General features: G+C 43.5%; 1 protein-coding gene across 1 annotated transcript in view; it reads right to left on the bottom strand.

Moving 5' to 3' along the window:
* Positions 1-11,835, bottom strand: part of LOC147091192 (uncharacterized) — a 511,682-nt gene extending 499,847 nt beyond the window's left edge. Inside the window, exons 1-2 of the mRNA XM_085976673.1 lie at positions 11,455-11,835; positions 11,031-11,080 (exon numbers count right to left, since the gene is read on the bottom strand). Of these exons, the coding sequence (XP_085832799.1) occupies positions 11,031-11,064 (34 nt within the window). The 5' untranslated portion in view covers positions 11,065-11,080; positions 11,455-11,835. The remainder of the gene's footprint in view (positions 1-11,030; positions 11,081-11,454) is intronic.
* Between the last annotated feature and the right edge of the window lie 364 nt (positions 11,836-12,199).

The raw sequence follows: 12,199 nt of genomic DNA, 5'->3' as shown, positions 1-12,199 counted from the left end.
CATCGCTACCGCAATTCAGGGAGAAACAACCGCCCTCGTGCTTTGTAAAGGTAGAAGCCCTGTTCGCTGAAAACATCGATGCATCGCAGACCACGCACTTGCTTACGGTCTCCGTATTCGTCTTTTCTACCACCACGCGGGTTGTCCGCCTCTACGTCCAACGCAACAACAAGTATAAATCTCTCCAAGCACGGGGTACAGCATGTTCGGGCCCACAAGATCGGAGCGCACCCTACGGGGATACCATGAGGACTCACCCCCGCGACCCACAAGGACTCGCTCCTCACGAACCACGAGGACACACTCCTCACGACCCACGATGACCATCATTCGCAAACCACGAGGACCCATCCCTCATGAAACACGAAGACTCATGCCCCGCCGACGACGCACCAGCCCGTCAGCCTGCTGGCTGTGTTACCTACCACACTTTTCGGCGAGACAAGAAGCATGCCGCCCTCCTGGCTGTTTTCTCCTAAAGCAAGAACAACTACAAGTGTTACCGCCCTCCAGGCAGAGTTTACCCCTACCGAAATTCACAACAACCCGGTAGCTGCCGCCCTTTCTCCAGTTTTCTCCTTAACAAACGCAAACATCTACTGATGCTGCAAACGTCGAGGACGGGTCCAACGGGCATCTCGTGGCCGCGATCAGCCATGTGAAAGTAGCTGTCCTCACCGATCACTGATCAAAGCAGCAACCTTTCACCCTCCGTTGTGTTATCTGTTCTGTCTGTGTGTTGAAAGAGACACTGAAGACAGGAGTTGGTTTCATAGGTGTTTAATAAACAAAGTCTGGAGGGGAACTAACTGATACAACACAATATACAGGCTTATATAGCCCAAGTGGCCATTACCGGCATTACAGTACATATGGGGCTCTTAAAGGCACATACACTACAATTCCTCCCCTTTTAGCCAACCAGTACATAATATTTTAATTAATTATTAATTACATGTTACAAGAAAAATAATCTACACATTGCTGCAGTTAATTAATTATAAGTCAGGCTTCCTGACTCGGTCCGGATAACGCCTCGGTGGTGTAGTAGTTTCTGGTGGTGTAGTAGGTTCTTTTGGCAAGACTGATTTGGCTTGAATGCCAGTGTCGGGTTCATCGGGTTCCAGTATCACCAGATCAGAGGTAGATATGGGTATCTCTACTTCATCGTTAGGCGTATAGAGCTGTGGTGTAGGTTGTCCCTTTTTGGATGACTCTATGATTTGGTCAGCACGGCGCCTTATTATGCTTTCTCTGATGTCCACGGTATACATCAGCGGTCCTAGTCGTGTGCAGAAAGTTCCAGGTTGCCATTTCTCGGTACGGTGGTCCCGGGCCAAAACTTGTTGACCTATCTGGAAGGTTCTAGTTGGCCTTTCATTCATGCCTTGAAATTGCCGGTTCTCCACGTCCCTTCTGATGTTGGGCTTGATCAAATCCAGCCGGCATCTTAGGCTTCTATTGAAGAACATCATGGCGGGTGTTTGGTTTGTAACCTTTTGTGTTGCATTCCTGTATGCGAACAAGAAGTTATCCACCTTGTGCTGAAGTTTTATGTCTTCATTACCCATGGCCTTTATGGCCTTCTTGAAGGTCTGGACAAACCTTTCAGCCAATCCATTGGTGGCGGGATGGTATGGGGCGGACGTGTAGTGCTTAACCCCATTGTTTTTTAAGAACTTCCTGAATTCTTCGGACACAAATTGCGGTCCATTATCAGAACAGATCTGTTCCGGCAGCCCATTCCTGGCAAATATGGTCCTTAATACTGTGATGGTTTTTTTCCGTGGTGGTGCAGGACATCTTTATTACCTCCAGCCACTTGGAGTGTGCATCAACCGCGATTAAGAACATTGAGTCCATAAATGGACCAGCAAAGTCGATGTGTACTCTTTGCCAGGGAGATGAGGTCCACTCCCATGGATGTAGAGGGGCTTGGGGTGGAGCGTTTTGGACTTTCTGGCATCCTAGGCAGCTCTTGGTCATTTCTCCGATGTCTCCATCGATACCTGGCCACCATACAAACGCCCTGGCTAGGTTCTTCATTTTCACTCCACCCAGATGCCCCTCATGAAGCTCCTTTAGAACTTTATCCTAGAGTTTGGGTGGAATCACCACTCTGGATCCACACATCAAGATTCCTCGGCACACTGACAGCTGTTCTCTTCTTTGCGAGAATGCTGGCAACAGTGGTTCACCATGTGCTGGCCATCCCTTCACTGTTAAATCGTAGACTCGTGAGAGAGTCGGGTCATTTCTAGTTTCCCTTTCAATGGCAGAATTTGTTACTGGTAGACATTCGACTATGGTAGAGTGGAAAATCTCCACTGGGTCTACGGTAGGTGCTTCTTCTACCATTGGCAACGGTAGGCACGATAACCCGTCAGCATTCCCATGCTGCTTTGATCCTTTGTAATCTATGTTGTATTGGTGTGCCCCTAGAAAAAGGGACCACCTCTGTAGCCTTTGCGCTGTCATAATGGGAACACCCTTTTTAGGGTTGAATATGGAGATGAGGGGTTGATGATCAGTCAACAAGGTAAATTTTTGTCCGTGTAGGTAATGGTTGAATTTCTTCACTCCCCATACCAGGCTGAGTGCTTCCCTGTTGATTTGGGCATAGTTACGCTCAGCTGAGTTCAATGAGCATGACGCAAAAGCTATCAGCCGCTCCAAGCCATCAGAGAATTTATGCGATAATACTGCTCCTATGGCGTGAGGGGATGCATCGCACGCCAGTCTGATTGGCAGTGATGGGTTGTAATGAGCCAAAACTTCTTTGGACGTGATTAAGTCTGTGCATTTATGGAAGGCACGTTTACAGTCTTTGCTCCATTTCCAAATTACTCCTGTTTGTAGCAGTTCATTAAGAGGGTGTAGAAGAGTTGATAAGTTCGGTAAAAATTTATGATCGTAATTTATTAATCCCAGGAACGACCTTAATTGTGAAACATTTTCAGGTGCTGGGGCTTTTATGACCGCTTCAATTTTTTCAGGTGACTTATGCAACCCTTCCTTATTAATTATGTGGCCACAATATGATACTTGATTTTGGAAAAATTCGCACTTGGGGCGATTTGCACGTAGGCCCCGTTCTCTCAGCCTAGTGAGCACCTGCTCCAAATTGGCAAGGTGCTCGTTGTCATTTTCTCCTGTTACAAGGATGTCGTCTAGGTAGCATTGAGTCCCCGGAATCCCTTGGAGGATTTCCTCCATAGCTCTTGGCCAGATAGCTGGAACGGATGCTACTCCGAAAACCAGTCGATTGTACTGGTACAGACCTTTGTGTGTATTTATCGTGAGATATTTTTTAGAGGCCTCTTCAACCTCCATCTGTCGATATGCCTGTACCAAGTCAATTTTGGGGAAACGTTTCCCTCCGGATAGTGAGGCGAAGATATCTTCTATCCTCGGAAGAGGATACTGTACCGTGTGAAGGATCAGGTTTACAGTCACCTTGAAGTCTCCACAGATGCGAATTTTTCTCTGTTCTTCAGATTTATCATTACTCAATGCTTTCTTCATGACTGGAACGATGGGTGTTACCCACTCGCTCCAATATATTTTGGAAAATACGCCTGCCTCCTCCAAATTCTCCAGCTCTGCCTCGACTGCTGGACGAATTGTGTATGGCAGCGGCCTTGCCTTAAAAAACTTGGGAATTGCTGCATCTTCCACTTTTATTGAGGTGGTGATGCCTTTCAAGGTTCCTAGTTTCTTTTAAAACACTTCTTTGGCTTTGGCCAAGATGTCTTTTTATCGTTCAGGTATGACGTCATCATCGTTTTTTTTCTTACTGGTCACCGTCAGTGCCTGAATGGAGTGCCAGTCTAAACGTATTTTCCTGATCCATTCACGTCCCAACAGCGGTGGACCACCATCTTGTAGAATGTATAAATACAACTTTTGTATTTCCTTGCCGTTGTATACAACAGGCACCCTTATTTATCCTTTGGGGTATACTTTCTGCCCCGTAGATGTTTTCAAGATAATGGATGTGTCTTTTAAAGGTATATGCGGAAATAGCCACTCGTAATCCCGTCGATTTTTGATGGTCAGAGCTGATGCTGTATCTAGCTCCATTTTAACTGGGGACCCTGCTATCGTGAGGGTAACGCAAATGGTCTGGTAATCATCTTTTGCAATTACTTTATGTAATTTGAGACAGCTTAGTCTCTTGTTTTCGGAGTCGCTATCGCTCTTCTGGTCTTCAGAGCTACTGTCCATCATCATTTGTACCTTTCTGCACTTTTCTTTATTGATTAATTTTTTCCTGTCTGTGGATTATTTTTGTCCAGATCGGCATACCCGTGCAACGTGTCCAATCTTTCTGCATTGCCTGCATGCTTTGTCCTTGAACCAGCAGTCCCTCTGGTCATGGGTGGATCTGCCGCAGCGATAACATCTCTCGAAACTCTGTGTCATTTCATGGGTGCCGAAGTCCTGTGTCTTTTGTTGTATCTCTGCAGCTCCTCTTGTGGCTGCTTCGTATGATACAGCCATACTGAAAGCCTTGTCCAGTGTTAAATCTTTTTCAGAAAGCAGCCTTTTCTGTGTTACTTCACTTAAGAGACCACAGACTAATTTGTCTCGAAGATAATCTGCTAGTCCTGCTCCGAATTGGCAGTGTTTTGATAGCTTTCTTAATTCGGTGAGGTAATCAGCGTTACTTTCATTCTTGTGCTGATTTCTCTTGAAGAATTTGAATCATTCCGCTATCAGCAGCGTTGTTGGGTTTAAGTGCTCCTGTAGGGTATCAACAATTTCTTTAAAATTCTTGACCTTTGGTTTGGCTGGAGTGATTAAATTTCGTAACAGCCCGTATATCTTTGCGCCCATTAGATTTAGCAGCACTGAAGCTTTTTTTCATCGTCTATTCCATTTGCGGTGCAATATACCTCCACTCTTTCCACATATGTGGTCCAATCCTCTATCTCGTTATCAAAAGCATCAATATTGCCAGACTTAGGCATCCTAGAAATAAAATGGCGCTTCCCGCGCTTTTCTTTCTTTTCTGCAGAAAAGATATGGCGCTTCCCGCGCTTCCCCGCCGCTGCTGCCGATGACAACCCTGTTTCCCGCGGTTTCCGTTCTTTTTATTTATTTATTTACAGTTGGAGACTCGTTCCCACCGGACTCTCTCTCTCTAGTTCTGAACGCCGACCTGCTTGCAGCGCCGGCCGTCTCCCGGGTGCTCCCTCCCCGTCTGTTACTGCTTGCCTCCGCTTTCGCTGCTTGGCCTAGCTGTAGAGCCAGCCGCTGGAGCCCCAGCCCGACTCCCAGGAAGGATTATTGCAGTACCTGCCACCAGCTTGGCTAGCTGGTGAAACCACAGCTTTTTCTTTTTCTTGATTTTTATTCAACTTTGGACGCCAGAGGAATCGATGTCCTTGAGGTGCTGCCGAATTGCAGGTAAGTCCGTTTCCAATTCATCGCCACTGTTGTGTCTGTGTGTTGATAGAGACACTGAAGACAGGAGATGGTTCCATAGGTTTTTACTAAACAAAGTCTGGAGGGGAACTAACTGATACAACACAATATACAGGTTTATATAGCCCGAGTGGCCATTACCGGCATTACAGTACATATGGGGCTCTTAAAGGCACATACACTACATTATCGTCGTAGCACTATGGCACGCACCGTTCCGTGTGTTCCAGCCTTCCGAAGGTTTCGCTCACCTGTCGGCGAGTTCACCGACCTCGCCTGTCAAGTCCTTCTGGATCGCTTGTTTGGCATTCCTGCAGAGTTCGTCAGAACAAGGACTTGTTTCAACATCAACAGAGACATTGCCCGCGTCCGCCCAATCTGCCCATCACTTTGACAAGGCCTGCTGTTTCGCACATCTCCACGATCCTTCGCCTGATGAATACATTTTATTCGCCATGACGAGCGTAAGGATCCGCTTACGGCCAGCATCTTCAGAAGTGGCCCGCGAAGTCGAGACAGTACGATCGCCGAGACCACCAGCTCGTCAGACCATCTCATCTTTGGACTTTCTTTAAAGCAAATTCTGGGGGGGCGCATGTGGCAGTTCCACCGGGTGTCCCTTACAAATATAATGTACATATTTCACTTTAACCTAACTGTATGTATATTACTTACCTGTTTGGGCCGTTGCCCCTTTAACTTACCTGTTTGGGCCGTTGCCCCGTTAAGACGTGTCCTAATGCACTGACGTGACGTCACGCATCACGTGACGTATGCGCGGCGGCCGCCGGCACGGTCAGCATCCCGTAATGGCCGCCGGCACAGCTAGGCCTACCGTGCCCGCGACTTCGGCCGCAACGGCCAGATGCAGTGCCAGGTGACTCATGCTCTCGTGACTTCGGCCACAACGGCCAGCCACAGCAATGCGCCGACGCAACGGCACAGGTCACGTGACCACCCAAGCGCGGGCAAACGCTCTAACATCACGACGTGATCACGTGACCATACAAACGCGGCCGAGCGTGCTGATGTCATCACACTCTCCACAGGACTGCGGACTCAGTCCTCGTGGCCTCCCCACTGGGGAAATACCTACTTCGCAGTGCTCCTGCATCCAGCTGCCTTACATAGAGTCATAGAGTTATACAGCACAGAAAGAGGCCCTTCAGCCCATCGTGTCCGCGCCGGCCATCAAGCCCTGTCTAATCTAATCCCATTATCCAGCATTTGGTCCGTAGCCTTGTATGCTATGGCATTTCAAGTGCTCATCCAAATGCTTCTTGAATGTTGTGAGGGTTCCTGCCTCTACCACCCTTTCAGGCAGTGAGTTCCAGATTCCAACCACCCTCTGGGTGGAAAAAGTTTTTCCTCAAATCCCCTCCAAACTTCCTGCCCCTTACCTTGAATCCATGCCCCCTTGTTATTGACCCCTCTACTAAGGGGAAAAGTTCCTGTCCATCTACGCCCCTCATAATTTTGTATACCTCAATCAGGTCCCCCCTCAGCCTTCTCTGCTCCAAGGAAAACAACCCCAGCCTGTCCAATCTTTCTTCATAGCTGAAGCGCTCCAGCCCAGGTAACATCCTGGTAAATCTCCTCTGCACCCTCTCCAAAGCAATCATATCCTTTCTATAGTGTGGCGACCAGAACTGCACACAGTACTCCAGCTGTGGCCTTACCAGCGTTTTGTACAGCTCCTTCATAATCTCCCTGCTCTTAAATTCTATGCCTCGGCTAATGAAGGCAAGTATCCCATATGCCTTTTTAACTGTATTTTGTCTGTTCTTGTAAATAAACAACTTCTAAATTGTTCTCCTGAAGTCGAACTCGATTATTTAGTAGGCCTTCGTTCAATACATGCTGAGGTCAACACGAATTCCTACAAAAGATCTATTCCAATCATTAACAAATAATATCAATCAGTAATTAAATTGTTAAAGATCTAGTGCAAATCCATAAAAATTATAGCAATAAACCATGCAAATATAAAAGATCTATTACAAATCATTAATAAATAATAAAAATATCAAAGATCTATTACAAATCCTTAATAAATAATAACAATCAGTAAAGCAAATATTAATGATCTATTACAAAGCTTTAATAAATACCATCAATCAATAATGCAACTATTAAAGAATAATTACAAATCCTAAGTTAATAATAATAATGCAAATATTAAAGGTCTATTACAAATCCTTAATAAATAACATCAATCTAACATAGAAACATAGAAGATAGGAGCAGGAATAGGCCATTCGGCCCCTCGAGCCTGCTCCACCATTCAATGAGATCATGGCTGATCATCCAAACTTAGTACCCTGTCCCTGCTTTCTCCCCATATCCCTTTAGCCTTAAGAAATATATCTAACTCCTTCTTGAATATATTTAATGAATTGGCTTCCACTGCCTTCTGTGATACAGAATGCCACAGGTTCACCACTCTCTGGGTGAAGAAATTCCTTCTCATCTCTGTGCGAAATGGCATACCCCTTATCTTTAGACTGTGACCCCTGGTTCTAGACTCCCCTGCCATCGAGAACATCCTTCGTGCATCTAGACTGTCTCGTCCTGTTAGAATTTTATAAGTTTCAATGAGATCCCCTCTCATTCTTCTATACTCCAGCGTGTATAAGCCCAATCAACCCAATCTCTCCTCATACGTCATTCTTGCCATGCCAGGTATCAGTCTGGTGAATCTTCGCTGCAATCCCTCCAAGGCAAGAACATCCTTCCTCAGATAAGGCGACCCAAACTGCAGACAATAATCAAGGTGTGGTCTCACCAAGTCCCTGTACAACTGCAGCAAAGCATTCTTCTCCCTGTACTCGAATCCTCTCACTACGAAGGTCAACGTAACATTTGCCTTCTTAACCGCATGCTGCACCTGCATGCTTACTTTCAGCGACTGTTGCACAAGGACACCCAGATCTCATTGCACTTCCCCTTCTCCCAATCTATTGCCGTTCAGATAATAATCTGCCTTCCTGTTTGTGCCACCAAAGTGGAAAACCTCGCATTTATCCACATTATACAGCATCTGCCATACATCTGCCCAATTACCCAACCTGTCCAAATCATACTGGAGTTTCTTTGAATCCTCCTCACAGCACACATGCCCACCTAGCTTTGTGGCGTCTGCAAACTTGGAGATATTACATCTAATTCCCTCGTCTAGATCATTAACATATATTGTGAATATCTGGGGTCCTAGCACAGATCCCTGTAGTACCCCACTAGTCACTGCCTGCCACTCAGAAAAAGAGCCGTTTATTCCAACTCTTTGCTTCCTGTCTGCCAGCCAGTTCTCTATCCAAATCAGTATCTTGCCCCCAATCCCATGTGCTTTAACTTTACACGCTAATCTCTTATGCAGGACCTTATCAAATATTAAAGAACTATTACAAATCCTAAATAAATGTCAATCCATAAATCAAATATTTAAGTTCTATTGCAAATGCATAATAAATAACATTGATCAATAATGTAAATATTTAAGATCTATTGCAATTCCTCAATAATTATCATCAATCCATAAAGCAAATGTTGTGGATCTATTACAAATCCTTAATAAATAACGTCAGTCAATAATAAAAATATAAAAGATCTATTACAAATCCTTAATAATTATCAGCAATCAATCATGCAAATATTACAGATCTATTGCAAATCCTAAATAAATAATACAATCAATAACTCAAGTATTAAAGTTATATTACAAATCCTTAATAAATAACATCAGTCAATAATAAAAGTATTAACGATCTATTTCAAATCCTTAATAAATAACACCAACCAATAAAGCAAATATCATAGATCGATTACAAATTTTTAATACATAACATCAATCAATAATACAAATAATAAAGATTTATTGCAAATCTTTAATAAATACGAAATAAATAATATCAACCAGTAATGCAAATATTAAAGACTATTACAATAACTTAAAAAAAATAACCAATAAGGCAAATATTAATGATCTCTTACAAAGCCTTAATAAATAACATTGATCTATAATGCAAATATTAAAGATCTATTGCAAATGAATAAAAAATAATATCCATCCTTACTGCAAATATTCATGATCTATTGCAAATGAATAAAAAATAATATCCATCCATAATGCAAATATTCAAGATCTATTATAAATCCATAACAAATAATATCAATCAATAATGCACATATTAAAGATCTGTTATAAAGCCTTAATAAATAACTTCAATCAATAACGCAAATATTGAAGATCTATTGCAATTCCTTGATAATTATCTTCAATCAATAATGCAAATATTAAAGAACTGTTCCAAATCCTTAATAAATAACATCAGTTGCTTGCGCATATATTAAAGGTCTATTACAAATCCACAATAAATAATTTAAATCAATAATTAAAATATTCAACAACTTTTAAAATTCCATTTAAATAATTGCGATCAATAATGCAAATATTAAAGATCTATTACAAATGCATAATACATTATAGTTATCAATAATTCAAATATTAAAAATCTATTGTAAATCCATAATTAGTAATATCAATCAATAATGCAAATATTGAATATATGTTGCAAATATATAATGTTACATCTGCTCAGTAATGAAAAGTATATTATGGTTAATAGTATGTAATATGTACAGCATAGAATTACAAAGAATTTACAGCACAGAAACAGGCCATTCTGCCCAACTGGTCCTAACGTTGTTTATTCTCCACGACGAGACTCCACCCACAATTCTTCATCTAACCCTATCAATATATCGTTCGATTAATTTCTCCTTCATGTGCTTATCTATAATCTATGCTATTCGCCTCAACTTTTTCCAGTGTTAGCGAGTTCTGCATTCTCTCACTCTCTGGGTAATGAAGTTTCTCCTGAATTCCCTATTGGATTTTTAGTGACTATCTTATATTGATGTTATCCTTGATCTCGCCTCGCCCATAAATGGAAACATCTTCTATGCGTTTACATTCGTAATTTTAAAGACATCTATCAGGCCCCCCTCAGCCATCTCTTTTCTGGAGAAAAGAGCTTCAACCAGTTCAATCTTTTCTGAAAATGAGAACCTCTCAATTCTGGTATCACCTTGTAAATACTTTTTCGCACCGTCTGCAGTATCTCTACATCCTTTTTTTGTAATATGGAGAACAAAACTGCCGACAGTAATGATCGAATACCTATCACAAATGACTAAGTTTGAAATCTGATCAGCCGTTCCTTCATCGTCGCTGGATCAAAATCCTGGTGCTCCCTCCCTAACAACACTGTGGGAGCACCTTCACCACCCGGACTGCAGCGGTTCAAGAAGGTGGCTCACTGCCACCTTCTCAAGGGCAAATAGGGATGGGCAATATATGCTGGCCATGACAGCGACGTCCACATGCCGTGAATGAATAATAAAAATAAAAGATACATAATAGTGATGTCAGAATTTCAATAAAAACTCCATATTTGAACCTCTACAATCAGGTTTCCACCGCTGCCACAGCCCTGAAGCTGTCTAATCAAAATCACAAACGAGAAGCGCCTTCGGAGGTTATCCTACGTAAAGACACTAAATAAACACGGTGCAGTTTGTTTATAATGAAAATTACTTACTCAGGTAACCGAGAATCAGCAGTAGAGTCCACATCTCACCGGGTGATATTCTGGAAGTAATAACACGGAACTCGTATTAGAGAGATTTGAGGGGATGGGGAAATAGTGGAAACTTTAAATAGGGACCTGGACAGGGAATCAGTGGGTATATCTACTTATAATGTGTAAGCTCTACCTCTCTCCCTCACTGGAACCGCTACAGACAGAGGTGAGCTCCACCTCCTTACCTGTCCTTGATAAACACCAATTGCTTGACTCTCTTTCCAGTCTCCTGGTACAGACCCCTTTGTAATATTCTAACACAGATCTTTACTGAGCCCTGTATTGGGACAGGACAAGCGGCATACACACCCCTGAGCCCCTACTTCGCAACTGACAAACTTCTGAGCTTGTTCTAAAAGTCCATTCATGCACGACTGCTTACCAGAGTCTCCAAATGAGGTGCCGCTTTGTAAGATGCTGTGGGTTCAGATCACCTGCACCCTCCTCAGCCTCAGGTACAATCTGCTGTGAGCGATGTCGGACTCAGTGACAGCTCATCCACCAACACCTCCCACATCAGAGACACGTGTGACTGAGGGCAGTGCTGGTTGGCTGACACATCATGTTATATAATATGGCAGGATCCATGCAAATTAAAGACTTTTAGTGAAATGATCTGAGCTAAACAAATAATTAAACATCTCTCCTGTGTCCATGGTAACCAACTGGGCTTTGCTGCTGTAACATAACAGCCCAGTAATTCCGGGCACAACACGTGAGTACGGACGGGGTACTCACGCGTGTGCCCGGAGGAATTGCCAGTTTTCAGCATGCACAGCGCATGCGCTGAAAACCGGCATTTCCTGTCCTCTGACCCAAGGGGTTAAGAGGCAGAACACGCGCGACTGCACAGGCAGCGCGTGCGCAGTGAAATTCCTTTTTTTTTCAGAGTTGCGCGTGTGTAAAGGCCTCCAATCTTTACGCATTGAAAAACCACACCTATGTACTCAGGCCTAGAAATTCAGTCGTGTTTGCGCCCACTTATTGGCTATAGAGTGGTTTGCGCTGGAAGTTATTTAGCGCCTGAAATTCAGTTGGTCCTTAACATCGGCATTAGCCGGTAGCCCTGCGCCGGCACCGATGACATCATCAGTGTGCGCAGCGCCCCGGTTCCAATGCGATTCCGT

Source organism: Somniosus microcephalus, unplaced genomic scaffold (genome assembly GCF_052327205.1).
Source record: "Somniosus microcephalus isolate GS21.2 unplaced genomic scaffold, FLI_Smic_1.0 unresolved_chr3, whole genome shotgun sequence".
NCBI lineage: Eukaryota > Metazoa > Chordata > Chondrichthyes > Squaliformes > Somniosidae > Somniosus > Somniosus microcephalus.
This window is presented reverse-complemented; position numbering and strand designations above follow the sequence as displayed.